The 20,835-nt window shown below is 70.2% G+C and overlaps 1 protein-coding gene across 1 annotated transcript; it reads right to left on the reverse strand.

Annotated features, from left to right (window-relative positions):
* Nucleotides 1-227: 227 nt before the first annotated feature.
* Nucleotides 228-4,133, reverse strand: ADGRA1 (adhesion G protein-coupled receptor A1). The gene is made up of 3 exons (XM_054584916.1): nucleotides 4,009-4,133; nucleotides 2,183-2,281; nucleotides 228-1,440 (listed from the first exon to the last, which is right to left on the reverse strand). Exons 1-3 carry the CDS (start codon nucleotides 4,116-4,118, stop codon nucleotides 228-230), a joined length of 1,422 nt encoding a protein of 473 aa, XP_054440891.1. The 5' UTR covers nucleotides 4,119-4,133.
* Between the last annotated feature and the right edge of the window lie 16,702 nt (nucleotides 4,134-20,835).

Here is a 20,835-nt window from a genome sequence, read left to right on the forward strand (position 1 = left end):
GGGCCGGGGGCTGCGGGTGGGAAAGCAGTGGCTGTGGACGTGGACAGCTTGTCTGACCTCGGGGTCAGGGGAGGCAGCGCAGCCCGAAGTGGGTTCCCACTGGCGCCCTCCAGTGAGGGGTCAGCGGGGGCTGCCAGCCGTGCCCGAGGCGCTGCCACGCGGCGCCCACCCCTTCCCCCCGGACCTCAGGGGGCCACCAGCCCCCGCCCTGCTCTGCCGCACGCCGGCTACACAGTCGTCTCGTTCCTCCAGGGCCCCGTGCGGATGTTGCCGGTGCTGTCGGCTCCGTACGGCACCGCCTTGCACACACTGCCCTGGAGCACCCCGTTCTGGCTGGGGCCTCCGAAGGGCAGGGACTGGGTCCTGCGGAGCATCTCGAAGTGGGCCGGGCCGCGGGCCGCCTCCCTGCCGGGCCGCACGGCGCAGCCGTAGAGCGTGGGGCTGATGCGGCCGCCCTCGGGCTGGCTGACCAGCGGGAAGGGGCCGCCCTGGGCGCAGCAGGCCAGGGCATGCGTCCCCGCCGGGCCCTCGAGCGAGCTGGGCGGGCTGTCCGTGCGTGAGCTGGGGAGGCTGCCGTCCAGGCTGGATGGGATGTGGTAAGCACACTCCTCGGCCGCGGCGGCCCGGTGCCGGCTGAAGTAGTGCGGCTCCGTCCCGCCCTGGGGGCCCCGGTGCCGGAGGGGGCTGTGCCCACAGGCGTCCTCCTCGTGCGTGTGGACCACGTCCCCCAGCAGCTGCTCGCAGTGCATTTCGGCACAGCAGGGCGTGGCCGGCGACAGGCAGCTGACGTGGCTCTGGGAGGCCTGCAGGTTGGTCATCTTGCAGCGGCCGGCCGGGGGGTGCCCGAAGCCCCGCAGCTGGCCGGGGCACGGCAGGCCCTGCAGGCAGGCGGTGCGCCCCAGCGCGTCCCCGTTGGCGTCGAGCGCGGGGTGGGCGCCGAGCTCCGCGGCCTGGGGGCCCCGGCGGGAGGGGCAGCAGGCCCACCAGCAGCGCCAGACGTCGTCCCGCTTGGCGCAGTGGTGGATGAGCACAAAGAGCCCCAGGGTGACGCAGAAGGCGCCGTACAGGCAGCTGAAGGCCATGTCCAGGGGGGGGCCCTGGGCCACAGCCAGGGCCCCGAAGGCCCAGGTGGCCGCAAACAGGAAGAGCGTGAAGGCCGCGGCCCGCAGCTGGGCTTCGAGCGAGTGCTCGTTCTGCAGCAGCGAGGCGGCCAGGGCTACGCCGGCAGGCGGCGTCCCCGGGGGGGCCCCGGGGCTGTGGCCGGCCTCTGGCCCTGCCAGCCGGTGCTGCTCCTCCGTCCGCTCCCGGAGCTCGTAGCGGCGCTCCGGGTGACGCCGCAGCTGCACGTAGGTGCCCAGGAAGTACCCGCAGGTGACCAGGGCAATGAAGGCCGCGGGCCCGTAGAACGCGCCCAGGCTGGGCTCCCAGGCCATCCAGCAGCTGCGGGAGGAGAGCCGGTCAGTGCGGGCCGCGCCCTGGAAGGCGCCTGGTGGACTAGGGCCCTTGCCCCTGAGCTGGGGGGACCAGGACGTTCTCTACAGCGAGTGCAGGCGACACGGCCGGGCCGGCCCTGGAGCCTGTCAGCAGCCGGCTGGGGTCGCCGGGTCAGAGCCAACGGGGAGGGGGCGGGGCGTGGGGAGCACGGTGGGCGTGGCCGACATGTGGCATCCCTGCTGCGTGAGGAGCAAGGGTCCCAGCCCCCTCCGGGGGCGGCCCGTGCACAGCGGAGGCTCCGTGGGTCCGAGGTCAGGGGAGGGTGCTGGGAAGTGCCTGGGTGCCGCGCAGCGGGGGGTGCGGCCCGTCCTGGGGGCCTCACTCAGCTCCTCCATGCAGCCCACTCTGCCAGCCTCGGCCCTGCCGCTGGCCCCCCCATCCCCACACACCCCGCCCTCGGTGCCCAGGGAAAGAGGCTGAGGGGGAACCAAGTCTGTCGGGGAGGAGCACAGCTTTGGGTGACCAGGCCTCATGCCATCAGCACGTGGGCACCTTGGGATAGTCACCGGGTGGCCCCGGATCCCCGCCGTGTGGGGCTCAGCAAGGCTGCGCCTCCCTTCCTGGCTATTCCAGTCCGTCGTCCCCGAGTGGCCGCGACGCACGGTGATGCTGCCACCGGACACCCTGCAGCCTGGGGACGGGACCTGGCAGGCGCTCCGGGTCACCCCCGCCCCCGGCTCATACTCACTATGCCGCGTCCTCATCCTCCGTCCCGTAATTCCCGATGTTGGTGGCAGCTGTGACTCCACAGATGATGAAGGGAACCCCGCCGCTGATGAGGTAGAGCCTGCAGAGAGCAGGGGGCTGCTCACGGCCCCTCGGACCCAGCGGGGCCGCCAAGGACAGCCCCACCTTCAGGGCGGAGGCAGGAGGCCCTGGCCGAGCAGCGGTCAGCCTGGGGCTGCACCGGCCCCACTGACCGCGGGGGCCCCTGCCAGGGCCCGGCTGCTGCCCTGCCCCCTGCATCCCGCTCGCTGGCTGCTGTCCCCCTGCGGAGGTGGCCCGGCCCGGCCCCAGTGCCATGTCCCCAGCAAGAAGCATGACCCGGGTCCCAGGCCCCTGGGTGGAAGCAGGATGATCCCGCCTGTGGTCACACTTGGTGGCCCCCAGGACTCTGCGTCCCAGAATTCTATGCCCCAAGACACACGCTTCAGAACGAAGGACAAATAAAGAAGTATTCTAAAACAACAAAGGAGAATGGGTGGCCCATCCTTCAGGCTGGCAGGACCCCGGACCGGATGGGCACTTGGAGGAGGAACATCAGCCAAGTGCTCCACGTTGGGGGAAATGCAAATGACTTTGTTTCCTCTTCTTTATCCTACATGTGACGGTTTAAACCAAAGCGTTGACTCTGCCCACGGCGTCGACGCCACTGTAGCGGTGACAGACGTGTGTCCTCACGGCAGGGGGGTGGGGGACAGGGATGGTCCCCATTCGGTCATACGTCCCTGAGGGCCAATGGAGTGGCCGCGCTCGGCCTCCCGAGTGGTGTGCTCGGGGTCCCTGGTCACTGACTTTCCCGGCAGCACCTCCCACATCACACAAGGGGCAGACAAGCAAGGGCCGTGGAAGAGAGGGGTTCTGACGGCAGCCGGAGGGGACTCGGGGCAGAGCGCGGTCGGCACGGCCCGAGCCGGACATACCGCCCCGGCCCCGCCCTCTGTCCTGCCCACCTCCTAACCCGCCTCCCCTCACGCCTCACGCTGTTCTGCCAGCCACAGACGCCGGCTTGGCCGGCCTCTCCCCCGGGCAGGTGGCGTGGGGTGGCCCTCAGCTGGACCTGGGAACCGGGTGCGTGGAGCGTCCCCACGCAGCTGCCTGCTAAGGCTGTTCTGGGTGCGGAGCCCACAGCTGGGTCGGGGGACCCCTGCAGCCCTCCAGGACTCGGTCAGCGGCTGTGGTGGTGGAGCCAGCAGGGAGACCCCCGGGGGCAAGTCCCAGCCGCTGACGGCGCCCCAGCTGCTCCCCTGGGCCGGAGCCCTGTGCGGTTTCCCTCCCGGAGGGAGGGGCGGGCTCTGCGTGTGCCTCCCGCGGAGAAGGTCCTCCTGCGGTTTTTGAAAGTAACAGGGTGCCTGGCGGGAGCTGGGGCCCCTTTTCAAAGCTACCGTGAGCCCCGGGCGGAAGGCCCAGAGTCCTGTCTCCTTGAAACCGCAACTCTAGCCACTGCGTTGCCTCGGTTTCCCCAGCTAACAAGTGGATGACTCACCCCAGAGACCCGGAAAACACTTCCTACCCACCCCCACTCTCCCGGCTCCCTGGAGCCCCCAGCGCGACGGCCCACCCACGTGTGGAGCTCTGCAGCCTTCCACACTGGCCCCCAGACCCGCTGGCCAGACCCTAGCCCCCAGCTCACTGCCTACCCCAACACCCCTAGGTCCCCCCACCCCCACCCCCAGCTACCTCGTCCTCGGCCCCGAGTTTTCCTGGGAACCACCTGGCCGAGACCCCACAGCAGGTGCAGGGCCGGGCTCCCGGAGCCTCGGGGGCGGAGGGGACACGCTCGCGCTCGGGTACCTGAGCAGGGGCTTCTGGGAGTGCGGCGGCGGGGCCGCGCCCAGGCACGGCACGGCCTTCTTGGTCACCTGCTGGTAGATGTTCCTGGCGGTCACGGCGATCCACAGCATGGCGCAGAGCGTGCAGTAGTGCAGCGCGATGCCCACCTGGGGAGGGGAGGCCCGTCAGCCGCTGCCTGCCTGCGCGCTGACCTCCGTCGCCCAGCCGGCCCGGGCCGTCCAGCAGCCCTTCCCCCGCATCCTCAGCAGGCCGCCCGACAGGGACCGGGGCGCCAGGGGTCCAGGCTCCAGCAGGCACCGCACTTCCCAGGGGCCTCCGAGCGCAAGGCGGGTGCCTGGGCTACAAAGAGGCCTCGACCCAGGGCGGCGGCGCGCTTCGGCAGAGCGCCTGTGCGCAGGCGCCCCTGGGAGTGTCCACGTGGGGCCGTAAGCGCACGTTCCCGGGGTGGGCGTGGCCCGGGCGCGGCCCTACAAGCTCTGGGGGGCAGATGCCCCCTCAGTGGAGGCGGCGTGGCTCGCAGCGGCGGTCCTCCAGGTGCTGGCAGTTTGGTTTCGGCACTGCCAGTGGGACTGGCACCTTCTGGATCAACGGGCAAGTCGCCCCGCGCGCGCCACGGTTGCCTGTTACTGCGGGAACGGCGCCAGGGGCGTCCTGTCGCCGGCGCTCACTGGGCTAGCTAACCACGAAGTCCCCGGTCCACCTGCGTGCAGTTCTAGGAGCGAGGTTACCTCTGGAGTAGGAACCTGACGCTTCATAGTGACGAATAAAACACGGCTATAATTGGAAGGGCCACGCGTGCTTAAGGAACACAGATCCTCTGAATGAAGCGAGCACTGGCCCATTATCATGATTTACCAGATGCAGAGTTCAGGGTCTGCTTACGAGCAAACTCAGTGATCACTGATGAAAACTTTGGGGGGAGGAGCCCAGAATTATATTTAGGGTTTTGGACAGGCTCCCCGCGCACGTGGGCGAGTCCAGGCTCTTCCTCGGCCTTGAGCTCATCCCACGCACAGGGCGTCACGCCACCTGGCCGGCGGGAGCGGTGCGGGAACCCAGGGACACGCCCGGCACCAGGGGAAGCAGCAGGACGGGGCCCAGGCTCCTGGCTCTCCGCTGAGGGGCGGCCCGACTTTCTTTTCAGGGGACAGCAGAGCGGCTGTCCTCACGGAGGAGCAGAATCGGCAACGCACACCGAGCTGGGGGCCGGCGCTGAGCTGCGCCCCTGCCGCACGTGTGTGTGTGGGGGGGGTCTCCAGGGCTGGTGAGCAGCAGCGCCCCCCAAACCCGGGCTCGGGCCGGGCACGCGGCCGGGCCGCAGGGGCCCCCGCCCTGTGTGCAGACGCGCCCCACGTCCCCGGCCCGGGGCAGCGCGGACGCACGTGCACTATGTGAGGACAAAGCTGCCGTCCGTCTGTGCTCATGATGTCACTCGCTGCTTTAATGAGGCGCACGGTCATTTTTTGTTGCCATAACAACCGTCTGTTCTCTCCGCCGTCCGGCGCTTGGATCACTTCTCCTACATCACTCACTGTCACCCCGCGCGACACTGGACAGGGAAGGGCGGAGGGTCCTGCGGCGCACGCCAGGGCCGTGCGCGCGGTCACTGGTCACGGTGGGGCCAGCCCGGCTGCCTCTGAGGAGTCGGCTCCTGTAACCAGGCAGGCTGCGACCCGGGGGGTGAGGACGTAATTCCAGCCGCGCCTGCGCCAGAGGCAGGAGACGGACGTTGCCGCCGGAGACAGACCTTGTTCTCACCGGACTCTGATTCCGCTCAGGCCCCGACGGATTGGATGAGGCCCCCACACTGGGGAGGGCTTCCCTCACCCCACCCAGAACCACATTCGGCCTGTCCGAGTGCCCCGTGACCCCGTCAAAGGGACATGTGGCGTGGCCCGCCTTGTGTCCCTGGTCTCCTTCCACGGCGGGCGGAGGAGGCCCGAGCGTGGCCGGTACCGCGCATCGGGGACACTGCTGCCCGCGCCCACCGCGGGGGAGCCCGAGGGCTCATTCTCCGCCGCACCCGCGGGTCGCGCAGGCTCCAGTTGCGCTTTGTGAATGGAGGGTGGGCCGTCTTTGAAGGTCGAGGGAGGTCCGGGGGCGTCTCCTGCGGCGCTCAGGGCTTGCGGCTCCGACAGGGTCCGCGGGGTGTCGCTGGGAGAGGTTCTAGCGTTTCTCACACGGGCGCGGTCTCGGGGGATCCTACCTCCCTGGACGCGTCCAGGCCGCGCCGCCCCCGCCTGCCGCGCCCGCCGGCCATCCAGCCTGCAGAGCCAGCCAGGCCGTGGGTGCCGCGTGAGGACGCCTGGCGGGCACAGACGGCTCCCGGGGTTCGGGGGGCACGGGCCCGCAGCTGTGGCTGCTGGGTCTCTGCGAGGGCGTTTCCTCCCGCTGGGCCTGCTCCTGGGCAGCCGCGCCAGGCACCTGGACGGCTCCGCGTCTCGGCGGCATTCCAGGCAGAGCGCAAATCGATCCTGGGGCGCGGGCCCGGTGGTTTCCTGCCCACAGAAAGGTGCGGAGGCCGGCTGCCCTCATCCTGGTGTTCAGGTCTTTGCTGGGGGGCTGGTCCCAACGGGGCTTCCAGGAGAAGTGACGGCCCCTCCACCGGGGTGGGGGCGGGCCTGGTCCACAGGGCGCCAGGGTCTGGACAGGACGCCAGCCCCGCGCCTGGTGCCCTGCCTGTGGGCGCGCGGGGGTGGGAGCGGGTTCTTCCCTGTGGCTCCCCTGCGGGAACCACATCTTGCCCACCGGTCCCCAGGGTGAGTCTGTGCAGGTGGACAGGTCATGTCGTGTGGACAGACAGCAGCCGAGGTCAGCACGGAGGCAGGGTCCCAGGTGATGAGGCTGTGCCCACCCCCACAGCCTCGACTAAGGAATCACAGCAGCGGCTGTAAGGAGGGGGGTGGGCACTCCCTCCACGTGGCCCAGGTGGACGCACCCGGTGTGACCCAAGCTGAGGGATTGAGTCCTTGGGGAGAGGCTCTGTGGTCTGTGGGGCAGTCGAGGACTGCCTGGATGCTGGGGTGGCTGTCCACCTGGGGGGGAGTGTGCGCCTGGGGGGGGAGTGTGCGCCTGGGGGGGGACTGTGCGCCTGGGGGGGGAGTGTGCACCTGGGGGGGGAGTGTGCACCTGGGGGGGGACTGTGCGCCTGGGGGGGGGAGTGTGCACCTGGGGGGGGACTGTGCGCCTGGGGGGGGGAGTGTGCGCCTGCGGGGGGAGTGTGCGCCTGGGGGGGGAGTGTGCGCCTGGGGGGGAGTGTGCGCCTGGGGGGGACTGTGCGCCTGGGGGGGGAGTGTGCGCCTGGGGGGGGAGTGTGCGCCTGGGGGGGGAGTGTGCACCTGGGGGGGGAGTGTGCGCCTGGGGGGGGGAGTGTGCGCCTGCGGGGGGAGTGTGCACCTGGGGGGGGAGTGTGCGCCTGGGGGGGAGTGTGCGCCTGGGGGGGAGTGTGCGCCTTGGGGGGGAGTGTGCACCTGGGGGGGAGTGTGCACCTGGGGGGGAGTGTGCACCTGGTGGGGAGTGTGCGCCTGGGGGGGGAGTGTGCGCCTGGGGGGGAGTGTGCACCTGGGGGGGGAGTGTGCGCCTGGGGGGGGGGTGTGCACCTGGGGGGGGAGTGTGCACCTGGGGGGGAGTGTGCGCCTGGGGGGGGAGTGTGCGCCTGGGCGGGGGAGTGTGCGCCTGGCGGGGAGTGTGCGCCTGGGGGGGGGGAGTGTGCGCCTTGGGGGGGAGTGTGCACCTGGGGGGGAGTGTGCGCCTGGGGGGGGGACTGTGCGCCTGGGGGGGAGTGTGCGCCTGGGGGGGAGTGTGCGCCTGGGGGGGAGTGTGCGCCTGGGGGGGGAGTGTGCGCCTGGGGGGGGGAGTGTGCGCCTGGGGGGGGGAGTGTGCGCCTTGGGGGGGAGTGTGCGCCTGGGGGGGAGTGTGCGCCTGGGGGGGGAGTGTGCACCTGGGGGGGGAGTGTGCGCCTGGGGGGGGAGTGTGCGCCTGGGGGGGGAGTGTGCGCCTGGGGGGGAGTGTGCGCCTGGGGGGGAGTGTGCACCTGGGGGGGGAGTGTGCGCCTGGGGGGGGAGTGTGCGCCTGGGGGGGGAGTGTGCGCCTGGGGGGGAGTGTGCGCCTGGGGGGGGACTGTGCGCCTGGGGGGGGGACTGTGCGCCTGGGGGGGGGACTGTGCGCCTGGGGGGGAGTGTGCACCTGGGGGGGAGTGTGCGCCTGGGGGGGGAGTGTGCGCCTGGGGGGGGGGGTGTGCGCCTGGGGGGGGAGTGTGAGCCTTGGGGGGGAGTGTGCACCTGGGGGGGGAGTGTGCGCCTGGGGGGGGAGTGTGCGCCTGGGGGGGGACTGTGCGCCTGGGGGGGGAGTGTGCGCCTAGGGGGGGGACTGTGCATCTGAGGGGGGGGAGTGTGCGCCTGGGGGGGCTGTACACCTGGGGGGGGAGTGTGCTCCTGGGGGGGGAGTGTGCTCCTGGGGGGGACTGTGCACCTGGGTGAGAGTGTGCGCCTGGGGGGGGGGGGTGCGCCTGGGGGGGAGTGTGCGCCTGGGGCGGGAGTGTGCGCCTGGGGGGGGGAGTGTGCACCTGGTGGGGAGTGTGCGCCTGGGGGGGGAGTGTGCACCTGGCGGGGAGTGTGCGCCTGGGGGGGGAGTGTGCGCCTGGGGGGGGAGTGTGCGCCTGGCGGGGAGTGTGCGCCTGGGGGGGGGGAGTGTGCGCCTGGGGGGGGGAGTGTGCACCTGGTGGGGAGTGTGCGCCTGGGGGGGGAGTGTGCACCGGCGGGGAGTGTGAGCCTGGGGGGGGGAGTGTGCGCCTGGGGGGGGAGTGTGCGCCTGGCGGGGAGTGTGCGCCTGGGGGGGGAGTGTGCACCTGGCGGGGAGTGTGCGCCTGGGGGGGGAGTGTGCGCCTGGGTGAGTGGGGGACACGGGCAGGTGGGCTGGGGCCTGGGGAGCGGTTTACGCATCCCTGCCCCCGAAAGGGTGGCGGACCCTCTGTGGCCTCCACACGCGTCGCTGTGGCCTGGGCTCCGTGGCTGCCGCTGGTGGCACTTCCTGGGGCCTGGTGGTGGGTCTTAGCGTCGACCTCCTGGATTCTTACCTGGCTGCGGGGGCAGCAGGTGGCCTTCCCTCCGCCCCAGCCCCCACAGGGCCTGCAGGGTGCGCCCCCACTCCCGGATGAGCACCGTTGGTGGGGCAGCAAACGTCGAGTCAGCCTGTCTCCCTAGGCGCGGAGCACGTCGGTCCAAGTGAAAAAGAAACTACACGATCAAACGCTGAGCAGAGCTCCCAGACTCACCTGGGTCTGGAGCAGGGACACACCGGACGCCTAACATTCCTTCCCAAGGCACACCTGGACAGACACTCCAACGTGCTTTCACAAGCCAGACAGTCGTCACACACTTCCCCCTTGGCAGGAGCTCGGTAAAGCCCTTAAAATCTGCCGCGGAGCGAGGGCGCGGGCAGCACTCACCGCCTGGCACAGCACCGGGTACCGGGTGCGGTTGATGCCGCCGGCGAACACCGTGAAGGTCAGCGCCGCGTGCAGGCAGAAGTTCAGCAGCGTGTGCCGGCCCTTGCGGCTGATCCGGATGGCGCTGCGGAAACGCCGCGGGGTGTCAGGGCCCCGCGCTCAGCCGAGGGGCCCGGCCCTGCCCCGCGTCTGTTCCCGTGGGAGCCAGGCTGCAGCCTTGCGGGCAGAGGGACAAACCCGAGGACCGGATCAGGGGAATCTGCCCTTCACGTGTGGCGGGTGGGGGTCGATGTTAAGTCCCCCAGAACGCGAGGCCTGGAAGGGTTTTTGGGAATCTCGCGCCATCTACCATCGACTGGGGAGGACGCCTGTCCGGCCATGAAGACCGGGGCGAAGGGGGCAGGGGGTGCGGTGCTGTGGGGGGCAGGTACCCTGGTCTCCCGTTCCCTGCCTGAGCAGACATCTGGTCCCTCGAGGTGCGGCCGTGGCAGTGGCTGGCTGCCCGCTGACCGCTACTGCTCGTCTCTCTGTGGCTGCGGCCACGCCTCCCATGACTCTGGCCACGCCTCCCCGGGCTTCGGCCACGCCTCCCATGACTCTGGCCACGCCTCCCCCTGGCTCCACCTGCGGTCGCCTGGCCCGCGCGGACAGCGTGCCTGTGGCCATAGCCTCTTCCCGTGGCCGTGGCTGTGCGGCGGTGCCACGGCCCAGGCTTTGCCCATGACTTGCGTTGTGGGCTAGACCCTGACGTGGCGGGGGCCCCTCTTCCCACCCCAGGGCATCGTGCAGGGACGGGGACAAAGCCGGGTCATCTTCTTGCTCCACGGCAGCGGTGGCCAGGAGGCCAGCCCAGCAGAGCGCCGACGGGTCTCCCCTTTCTAGGAAAACAGGCACGGTGCCGGCGCGCCGTAGGGTCTGCCGGCTGCTCAGCCTCCCAAGGACGTGGCTCTCAGGCGCCTGAGCGGGGGCTGTGCCCCTGGAGGGAGAACTCACTTCGCCTGACGTGACAGGCGCGTGGACGCCCGGCAGGGACGCGCGCGGCCGTCCCTGGGCCACCCCCTGCCCCCGTCGCCCTCGCCGCCGCTGGGCCCCCTGGGGCGAGCTGGGGCGCGCCTTCCAGGGGCGGCCGGCCGGGTGAGCGCGGGCGGTCTGCCCGCGGGGTCTGGGTCCGGGCGCGTGGCCTCACCTGCGATGCACGAGGTAGGTGGCGACGGAGGCGAGGAGGCAGAGCAGCGTGACCGCGGTGCAGGCGTACACCACCGGGTGCAGGAGCTCCCCTGGGTGCTGGGGCAGGGACAGCACCGTCTTCAGATCCTGGAAGGGACACAGCGCAGGCCCAGTGAGCGGCGGCCAAGGAGCCGTGCGGGCAGCCAGGCCTCGGGGTTCTCCCTGAGGCCCCGCTGCGCCCCCCGCAAGTTGCCCGAGGCATTTTCTGAATTGGGGACCTTTGCTGGGTCTCCACAGAGGCGGCCGCCCTGCCAGGGCTGGGGAAGACCGCGCTCAGGGGTGCCATGCCGGCAGGGCCGGTGTGGGGCACCGTCCTCCAGGGTTGGCTCTGCGGGCCCAGTTCTCTGGGCTCTGACAGCCCTCGGATTTCCCTGGTGACCGAGAGCCATCGGCTGCTGCCATGACAACAGAGAGACCTCGTGTAAAGGTCCCCGGATGCCAAGGGGCCTGCACACGGTCTGACAGCCGAGGGACCCGGTCCCCAACTGAGGCTGGAGACAGCACCCTGGCCCAGAACCAGCGATGACCATACATTGGGGGAGGCACTGGGACACCCCGCGGGCCGCAGGCCGGACACCACGGGGGCACCAGGCGCCGCCTGGACTGTCCACGTAGCCGGACGTCCGAGGGGCGGGCGTGCACGTGCCCAGACAGCAGCAACTGCTGGCCAGGCGGCGCGGGGGTTTGGCGGGACGCGCACTGAGCACCCGCCCGGAGGCCCACTGAGGCGGGGGCGCGGGAAGGGCGGCCGAGGGAAAAGCCACTCCGAGGGGACAGGCGCGCGGCAGGGTCCCCCCGCCCCCGCCCCGGGCAGGCCGGCCATGCGGGGCCCCGAGGAGGGTCGGCAGTCCCGTGCCCGCAGGCCTGGCCCCTCGTCCCTGCGAGGGCAGCGGCTGCAACGGGGACAGAACTGCTGTCGGCGAGGAAGGTGGTTGTGCAGGCCCGAGGGAGCCGCCTGGGCCCTGCCGGACTCATACCCACCCCCGCTCAGCCCCTGGACGTCAGGGCATCCGCCACCCAGCGCGGGTGGGAGCCTGGGGGCCAGCAGTTCTAAGTGCACCGGGCGTCGGTCACAGCTCAGCAGGGTCCAGCGTCCGGCAGGACGCAAGTCACGGCAGCGGCCGAGGAGAAGCCTCCTCTCCTGGTCAAATCCCAGCATCGAGCTTCAGGCCTTTCGTTCTCCGCTTCCTCCTGGACGCGTCAGCTTCCGGCAGGTGGGGGCCGGCAGGGTGAGGACTCAGGTCTGACCGGGCGCGGCGATGTGTCCAGGTAACTCCCGCTGCGCTGGCACCCTCCCGGGAGCCCACGGCTCCTCCCTCCCCCGACCACCACGGGCCGGCCACGACCGCAGGCCTCGTGCGCGTGTGTGCACGTGACAGCCCCGCCCCCAGCCCACAGCACCCATGAACTCGAGCTCAACGGCAGGGTCCGCCGCCTTGGGGCCTCTCTCAGGGGCACGGCCACTGGGCTGTGGACGCCTGGGACCCGCACTGTTCCCCTAGAGACCTGTGGCTTTGCGCTGACATCAGACCCAGGACGGGGTGCTGGCGGCGGCGGAGAAGGTGGCCACGCCCTGCCGAGCGAGCTCACCCACGGCGAGGCCACACCAGGGGGCCAGGCCAGAGCTTCCGTGCAAGCGCGTCTGCCTGTCGGTTTTATTCACACACACAACCCGCCCACCGCACCGCTTAAGCCAGATGAGAAACCAGGAGGAGGTTTCCCATGACCTGCAAGCATCTCAGAGCCTCGGTTCAAGACGCAGGGGCGCGTCTGGAGGACACGGGGGCAGGGGTGGCAGGCCGGGCGGTCAGGCCACCCTGCCGGCGCCTTGGGCCCAGGTCGGCGGCCCCCCGGGGCGGAGGCAGCGAGAGGCCTCGGGCCTGGGGCAGCTGCACGCACAGCGAGCGCTTGGTGAAGACGGTTGGTCCCCTTTGCCCCCGATTCTCTCCTTTCTCCGACTCAGAGACATCGGCAGCGCCTTTCTACATTTTTAGAGGTGACATTTAAAATGCAAAACAGAGGCATATTTTATATTTCAGAGTCCACACATGTACAAGTTCCTCTTGGAAGCACCTCCTTTGCAAGCATCCCACGACTGTTGCGTGTGGTCGGCAGAGCTGGGCTGCTGTCTCTGGTGCCTCCCGAGGCCGGCGCCCCAGCCCGTGCAGCAGCAAGCCGGGCTGAGGAGGGCTGGGGCCGGGGGGGCCGGGGGGGCCGCCCTCTCGCCCCGTGCAGGGCCTGGTGGCGGTGGGCTTGTTTGCATTTCCGTGTCTTGGGGCATAGCTTCCTTTTATATTATGTTATTATTTTACTTGCATGTGTCTCTTTGGTATGTCCTTCAAATCAAATAAATCGGACGTTAAGAACAAGGGGGAGTCAGCCAGGTCGTGCGTCACTTGTCTGAGCCAAACGGGCGGAGGGGCGCGGGCCGGCACAGCACGGCGTCCGCGGGCTGCTCCTGCGGGCGGGGGCGCGCGGACGTCCCTCCTCGAGGTCTGTACCGGCCGAGTCCGATTTCTTTAGAGCCCGTGTCCCTTGTCGCCTTTTTAATGATAATTGCATCTTATTGATCTGTCGACCTTTCATCAAAGTGTTCCCGGGGGGAAAGCCGGGGGGGGGGGGGGGGAAGATCCGTAATTTATTCATTCGGAGCACACATTACCCTAATTGGACGTTGCATTTACATGTTTGCTGCGGTTTCCTTTCGGGGGACGCGTGGGCCGGTCGACGGCTGAGAGCGGGGACCGAACCCCGAGTGGTGTCTCCAGGACCTTGCTGCTGGGCTGGCGGCACGGGCTTCACGTTGGTCACAGTAAGGGGACGCGTTGTGGGCGACACTCCCCCGTGGGACGAGGGCGGTTCTGTGAGCGTTTAGAAGTGTGAGCACTGGACAGCAGCCCTCGCGGAGGTTCCCAAGCGTCCACAGCTTCCAGGACGGCCTCTCAGGCGAGGCGGGAGGCGCCGACCCGCGGGCGGCAGCAGCTCCGGGCTTGGCCTGCTGGGCGGGCGTGGGGCGGGGGCCACGCACCGCACACGTGGACCAACCTCAGGCGACGCCGGGCTGGAGCGTCCCGTGCGGCGCTGGGCCCAGGGCCTGGCAGGCTCGGACGACTGGAGGCTCCCTCGGTTGCCTCACGGGCGCCCTGCCCGGCATCGACCCTGGTCTCCTTGGGGGTTTTAATTCCCTTTTTGAGTGGGGGGCGCTTCCATGGGCTGAGGGGCATCATGAGCCTGCTGTGTGTCCATCCGAGCCCGGCCGGCAGCAGTGGCCTCTCGCCCTGTCCTGGCATCAGGACCCAGTGGGACGTGCCTGGGAGGTTCCGATGGCATTGCGCCCAGCCTCCAAGTCATGGCTTGTGGGGGCCCTGCCGGGTCTGCCTGGGAGCCCAGCCCTGCTGTGGTGGCGCCTTCTGAGCCAGGCCCCCCGCTCCCGGGTGGACCAAGTGGCCTTTGTGTGGCCGCGGTGGGCCGGTCAGGAACAGGAGCTCACCCTCAGCGCGACCTGAAGCTACCGTGGCCGGAGGTGAGAGCGGGCCGCTGCACCGCCCACACCAGGCCCCGAGCCCAGGGCTGGGCCCCCGACGCGGCTCCAGACGGAGGCAGGCAAAGTGCAAGGGTCTGGAGTCTTCGCTCCACATCCGGAGCCTGTGGCTCTGTTTCCAAAGGAGGGGTGGGCCCCAGGGTCACAGAGGAATGAGTGCCTGGGGCCTGCCCGCGTTTCAGCCCCAAGCGCAGCAGCCAGGGACGGGCCAGCCACGGCCTCTGCAGTGCTAACCGCCGGGCGGAAGCGGAGGTGGTGGCGGCCTGGGCTTCCGGGGCCTCCTCCGGGCAGCATCTGGGTGTCCAGGCCCCGTCCGAGCGCGGGACAGACGGCAGCGCATCCTGAAGAGTCGTGGGCCCAGCGAATCTGCCTAGAGACGCTCAGACGTCAGCGCGACAGGGCTTCCGTGGGCGACTGCGGAGACGTGGGATCCAGGAGGGGGCTTGCTGACCCAAGGCGTCAGGAGGTCAGCGGCGGGGGGGCAGGCAGGGCGGGCCCCACCGGCAGGGCACTCAGGCCTCCCTCCGAAGCCCCCGAGCTGCGGGGCGACCTGCCCAGGGGCCTGCACTGCAGAGTCAGACACGCTCAGCAAAGCACCGGCACACGATGGGACCCGCACGGCGGCCAGGCGCTCCCCGTTCCGTCCGGCAGCCCTCTCCGGGGCGAGAGTTACTCCCCAGCAAAGAGCTGCGTCCGGTCTCTGCGGGTAGGGCTGGCTGGGCGACTCCCGGGGCTGGGGGGCGGGGGGCCATGTGCAGACCCGTCCCTGAGCCAGAGACCGGGTGTCGGGGCGGGCTGGCGCGCCGGAGACGAGGCCAAGGCCGCAGCGGTCCCCGCGGTGGCCCTGGAGCTTGGTGCCGACCCGGGTTCCCGGGAGCTCCTGCCAGGCCGCCGCTCCTCCGCCAACGACAGGCTCCCTCTTGCACATGGGACCCACGTCCGAGGACGGGGAGCTTGGACTCGGGCTGCTGGGAGGCCACAGCCACGCTGGGCGGGGCACCTCAGGCAACAAGTGCGCGTCGGGAGCGGGGCCGGGCGGGCTGCCAGCCTCTCCGAGGAGCGGCCTGTGCCCAGAACACGCAGCCTCTCAGCCGCCTGAAAGGCGAGGGCCTGGCGTCCTTCCAGCCCCCGAGGCAGGGGGCGGCCTCCGAGTGACGCTGGGCGCTGGCAGAAAGCACCGCTCCTGTTCGGACGCTTCCCACCGAGAGAAAATGAATAAGCACGCCCGGCAGAGCCCTCCTCCCGAGGCCGGCCACCGGGTCCGGCTGGGACTCACGGTCGGGGTCCGCGGCCGCCGCGGCCGCACTGTCCTCCGGCCATCAGCATTCCCCGCACGCGCCCCGCCAGCCGGCCCTCACACACACACAATGCCTCATTCACTCGGCTCTCGGCCTTCCAGAAGGGGTCTGAGCTGGCGGCCCCCCAAGCGGGCCACACACGCGTCCGCGGGATGAGCCCCTCGCCGCTCACGGCGGCCGTGCCCTTCGCTGGTGAGAGAAACACCCCCGTGTTGGCCGTACGTGCCGCCGAAGCCCTCCATGTCCCCCTGGGGTCCTGCCAACTTTCTGCAGGGAAGGAGTGGGCAGGGCTGCAGTGGGAGGGCCCCGGGCCCGGGGCCAGGAAGGGGCTCACAGGCGCCGGATCCAAGCGGGATGGGGGCGCGGGGCGGACGTCTCCTCCGCGGATGGAATGATTCAACATTGCGGCACACCACCAACTCATTAGTATGATCCTCGCCGAGCCGCCAGGCGGGCGGCGGGAGACAAGTGGCCGCCCCGCCCCCCAGGACCCCCGGGGACGGGGCCAGCCTGTGCCTGGCTGCCCGCTAGCGGACCGCCAGCCACTTCCGTGTCCTGCCCGGGCCCCGTGCGCAGGGTGGCCGCCCTCGGCGTGGCCCCGGCCTGGCCCCCGAGCTGCGGACTCACCATGAGCACGTGAGGTCGCTGAAGGCTGGGCTCCGTGGAGGCAGATGGCGTGGCCGCCGGCCGGCTAGGTGGCACCTCGCTCCCTGCCAGCCGCCATGCCGTCCAGAAGGTCAAGGTCCCAGGCAGCAGCCTCGGGGGCGGCAGTGGCGGGGAGGGTGCGGGTGCAGAGGGGACGTCCACCTGCAAAGACAGGGCCTGGTCAGGGCGGAGGCCGGTCTCCCTGCTGCCCCTCACCCCCCGCACCGCCCGCAGCTGCCCCATCTCGGCTGCTCTCAGCCCAGCCGGCCCGTGGACTCTGCGACTTGGGGTTCCGTCTGCGGGGGGCACGCAGAGGCTCCGGGGACAACCAGGCACGGGAGCCTCCGGGGCTTCGGGCGGACGCACCGCAGCCAGAATGCCCTCCGCGGAGCGCTTCCTTCGGCACGTTTGAAAATCACCCTCTGCTCGCCGCCCAGCCCAGGAAACTCCACTCCCAGAGCTGCACAACCGCCTGTCTTCTTAAGTCAAGAGAATCCATAAACCTCGCATTAATCTACCAAAGAACAGCCAGCCCCGGGCGGAGGATGTGGCCGGACTCAGGGGCTGGCGTCCCCCCCGCTCCGCACCCCCCACCCCACCCCAGAGACAGACCCGGGTTCTGGCTCCGCGCCCTCGGCTTCACCCAAAGTTACTCGGAGCCTGCATTTCCATGAGGAGGAATCGCCTCACCGGGTTGGCGCTGATGCCTGAGCAAGGACCTCACCTCCCCCACCTCCTGCCGCTTCCCGGCCGGGCCCACCCGCCGCTCAGACCCTGAGACAGGAAGCCCAACTTCTTACCTATTTTGGTGAAAGCAGCTGGAGTGGCAACAGCGTGGTGCCTGTTGCCGGGGAACCGCGGGGAGCTCTCGGTGCCGGGGAGCAGGTCCCCATTCCCAGGGCCCAGGCGCCGGGCTCGCGAGCGGGGTAATCAACAGATTGCAGGACCGCAGCCGGGAGACGTGAGTCAGAGCCAGGACGGGCGGGCAGGCAGGCGGCGAGATTCTCAGCACGCAGCTTCCAGAACGCGGGCGAGGGACGCCAGCCGCCGCTGCGCCTGCTTCCGCGGGCGGCAGCCGGGGACGAGGACCGGCGGGAAGCAGGAGCCGTAACCATGGGGATGGGGGAGGTGGAAGGCGGCGCGGTGGCCGGCTCCCTGCCGCAGGCTGGGAATGGTTCTTCCCGCGCCCATCACGCGCTGCAGAGCCGATTTAAAGAGACACCCAGCCAGGCTCGGCCTCGCTCCTGGCGTCCAGACGACTCCCGCGGAAATGTCTCCCCGCGAGGAGGCGGCAGGACCGGTGTTAAGGCAACTCCGTGTGTGCAGGGCTCCGCAAACAGGAACGCGCCCAGAAAATCCCTTTGAGGGGGGTTTTCACAGCCCTCGCGTGAGAACAGCAGGCGCCCGCGCGCGAGGCGCGCCCGCCAGGCCCCGTGCCCGCGTGAGTCAGCAGCCGGCCCAGGGCGGCCGCCAGGGAGGGCCCGTGGCCCCCGCCCCGTCCGTCCCGGCCAGAGCAGCCAGCGCAGGGAGCAGGTGGCAGCCGGGAGGGGGCGGGGCCTGCCTGCAGGGAGCCCCCCGCTCCCCCCAGCTCCCAGGGGTCTGGGTTCAGCTCCTGGGACTGGGTGGGGGAGCCCATCACGCTTCCCTTCAGTCTCCCAGGCTGTGGCTCTGCGCAGGAGTCCCCGGGTCCCCAGGTTTGGAGGGGTCTGATTTTAAGGGCATCAGGGACACAGGAACAAGAGGGGCCCAGGGAGCCGTGCGCCCCCCGGGGGGAAGCGACTGCTGGGTGCCGGGCAGCGGCCACCAGGGCGAGGGCCGGAGACTCACCCGACCCCAGGCTTGGTCACAGGCCTGCGGGCAGCTGTGCACTCCCGGGGGCCCGGCTGATAGACAAGGGGGTGGGAGGGAGGTAGGAGAACCACCCTGGACTGGGCGTTTCTGCCCCGACTCCCCGAGGCTGGGGCGACCCCCCAGCGCTTGTGCCCTGACACCTTGCCCCTTGCAGCCCCTCCACCCGACCGATGGGGCACGGGGTCAAGGTGGACCCGGGTCAACCCCTCACTGCCCGCAGCTCTCCCAACCCAGAGGTGTAGGAAGAGGGCGGGAGAGCCCCCCGCGGGGGGCCCGGGCTCCCCAGGACAGTGGGAGGGGAGGTGTGCGCAGCCCCCGCGCCTCTCCCAGGCCTAGTGACCCTCCCTGGCCTTGGAGCCGGGGCGGGAACCCGACGCGGGGACCCAACACGGGGCGTCCCCGGCCCCACAGAGGCGGTGCTGGGCGAGCGCAAGGAAGATGCGGCCTGGTCTTTGGTCCCGGCCGGCGTGCCCACACCAGGGCCAGGTTCCGGCTCCCTCGGGCTCCCGTGGGCTCCCCAAGGCACAGAAGGTCCTTGGTGCTCCGGGGAGCCTCCTGGGGTCTGACGGGTCACAAGGAGGGTCCCTGGGTCTGGGGGGGTCCCTCGGGGGCCCCTAGAGGCAGACAGGCCTGGCTGGCGGCTCACTTCCTGACCCTGCAGTGGGTGCGCCGCACCCGGGGGAGGCTGGCACTGTGGATGCCAGTGGTCACCTGGGCGAAAGAGGGGGTGTCCCTCGGGAGGGGCCAGCTGTGCCGCGGCCTGTCCAGGGCCCTCCCAGGAGCCTTTTCTGCAGCCTCAGGCTCTGGGAGGGGTCAGGGTGCCAGCCGGGTGTCCCTCCAGCCCCTCCTGAGTCTTGGCTCCTGGTCCACAGGCCTAGAGCTGCCGCGGCGGGGGGTCTGCCCCGATCCCGGTCTTTGGGGAGGGCAGGGGGCCAGGGTGTTCCGCCTTCTTGCACAGCCTCACGGAGCAGATGGTGCTCCATGCTCAACAGACAGTGGCGCACCTGGGATGTGGGTAAACTGAGGCACGGAGTGGGCAGACACCTGGCTGCCTGCCTGGTTAGAGGGTCCCGGTCGGATGGGCCTGTCTGGCCCTTTGCTGCTGCTCGTGAAGCCCACTGGCCCTGGCCGGCGGGTCCTGTGTGGAGACAGCAGGTCCAGGGTACCGTAGGCGCCATGACAGCGAGCCTTTGTCCAAGCAAGACCACGGCCGCAGCTTGGGGAGCTCAGGGGCACCCCGCCTCGTGTGACGCGTGGGAAGTCTCGAGCGCCGCACGTTGTGATGGGAGCGTGCCCCCGGCCCGGCGCCGAGGTGGACATCGGGGGCGCACCGCCCCGGAGCCTGCGTTCCGCTCCCTGCAGTTCATCCGGGAAGCCTCTGCGTTCCTTCAGGAGCTGGGAGTTGGCTACAGACGGTTCAGCATCTCCCCGCCCTTCTGCTGCGCAGACTCATCTTCCAAAGGAAAGAAGACTTAGACACCGGCCTCTGGTGGCCCGTGTGTGACAAGCCTGCAGTGTGACCTGAAGAAAAGACACTTCATGCCAGGAAAACAGCGCCCGCAGCCGCCCGCGGCCTCTTGGTCCCGCGCAGAGCCCTGGGTCTCCGCTCCCCCCCGGGACGGCCCATGCTGGGGCACATTCCCGAGTTCAGGGCTCCCCGCCGAAGTCCCGACGCTGCAGCACGGGTCGCGGCGGCCTCCGGGGCGGGGCCGCAGGGCCCGGAACCGTGCTCGGGGGCGGGCGGTGGGCGGCTCGGTGTTTCCCGTGGCCGACATCACCCGTCTCTGGAGGAGGCCACTCCACCGGGCGGCTGGGCCCTGCGGAGGCTCAGCAGGGGGCCGGCTGCTGTGGGCCCTGCCGTGTCGGGGACACAGAGGCCGGCTGCCCCACGTGGCTGGAGGGCCAGAGCCCTGGTGCCTACGTGCAGGACCCACGGCCAGGAGCTCGGTTCTCGGCACCTTCTGGCCTCCGGAGCCTGCGGGCCGCGTGCGGGAGAGCAGAGAACGTCCAAGGCAGGATGCCGGCCTCTCGGTGGACGGAACCGAAGGTCAGGCCCCAGTCCAGGGTGCTCGGCGTTGCGGCTGAGCTGACAGCTGTCGCAGCACGGCGCAGGGAGGCCGGGGTGCCCTTCTGTCTCCCGGGGAGTGCGTGGCCCCCCGCGCGTGCACACAGGGAGTTCGCTGAAAACGCCCCGTCTCTGGCGTGAGAACGCCCTCCGCTCGGCTGCGGACATCTCAGGCGACAGGCCCCTCTCTGAACCTGGCAGGGAGCGTTGCAGTTGCCTCACGTCCAGCCGCTGCGTGGGATTCTGAGGGCCTGAAATCAGGAGAAGCCCCGTGACGCTGGGGGCGGCCTTCCCAGGAGTGTGCAGCCCGGCCCGAGGGCATGGTTGAGGCCGGTCCGCGCGGCTCGGGCTCCGGGGCTCACAGAGAGGAATTGGAGCCCGGGCTCCGGTTGCTGTGGCAACCAGCCGTGTCTCTCTCTTCCCCCGCCCTCCTCGCCCCGCGGCGTCCGTTCGAATTTGTGCAGACCGTTTCTAGCAAAGATTTATGCCAGCAAATTCATTCAGCCCTGAGGTGAGAGCCTAGTTTGGAACCACATAATAAAATGAACAAACTTAGAATGTTCGATGAGGGCGTTCCATTTGTAAAGTGCTCGGGGGGCCCAGGGGAAGCCAGGCTGCTGACCAAGGTCATGGGGAGGTCGCGGGGGTATTTCGTGCGGCTTCTCTCTGACCATCAGCAACAGATAGGCAGCGCCAGGGCGCTTTGCACCCCTTTGCAGAGTGCAGATCTCAAGTGGGTCTCACCTGAGAGGCT

The sequence above is a fragment of the Pteronotus mesoamericanus genome, unplaced genomic scaffold, assembly GCF_021234165.1.
Source record: "Pteronotus mesoamericanus isolate MK-2021 breed Mesoamerican mustached bat unplaced genomic scaffold, CSHL_Meso_final contig_1201, whole genome shotgun sequence".
NCBI classification, from domain to species: Eukaryota; Metazoa; Chordata; class Mammalia; order Chiroptera; family Mormoopidae; genus Pteronotus; species Pteronotus mesoamericanus.

Excerpts from the sequence above, each read along its gene's own strand:
- ADGRA1 (XM_054584916.1), bottom strand. The coding sequence starts at position 4,118 with ATGCTGTGGATCGCCGTGACCGCCAGGAACATCTACCAGCAGGTGACC. Across the intron at positions 2,282-4,008 it reads TCCCAGAAGCCCCTGCTCAG|GCTCTACCTCATCAGCGGCG; the intron begins GTACCCGAGCGC and ends TGCTCTCTGCAG. Across the intron at positions 1,441-2,182 it reads GAGGATGAGGACGCGGCATA|CTGCTGGATGGCCTGGGAGC; the intron begins GTGAGTATGAGC and ends CTCCTCCCGCAG.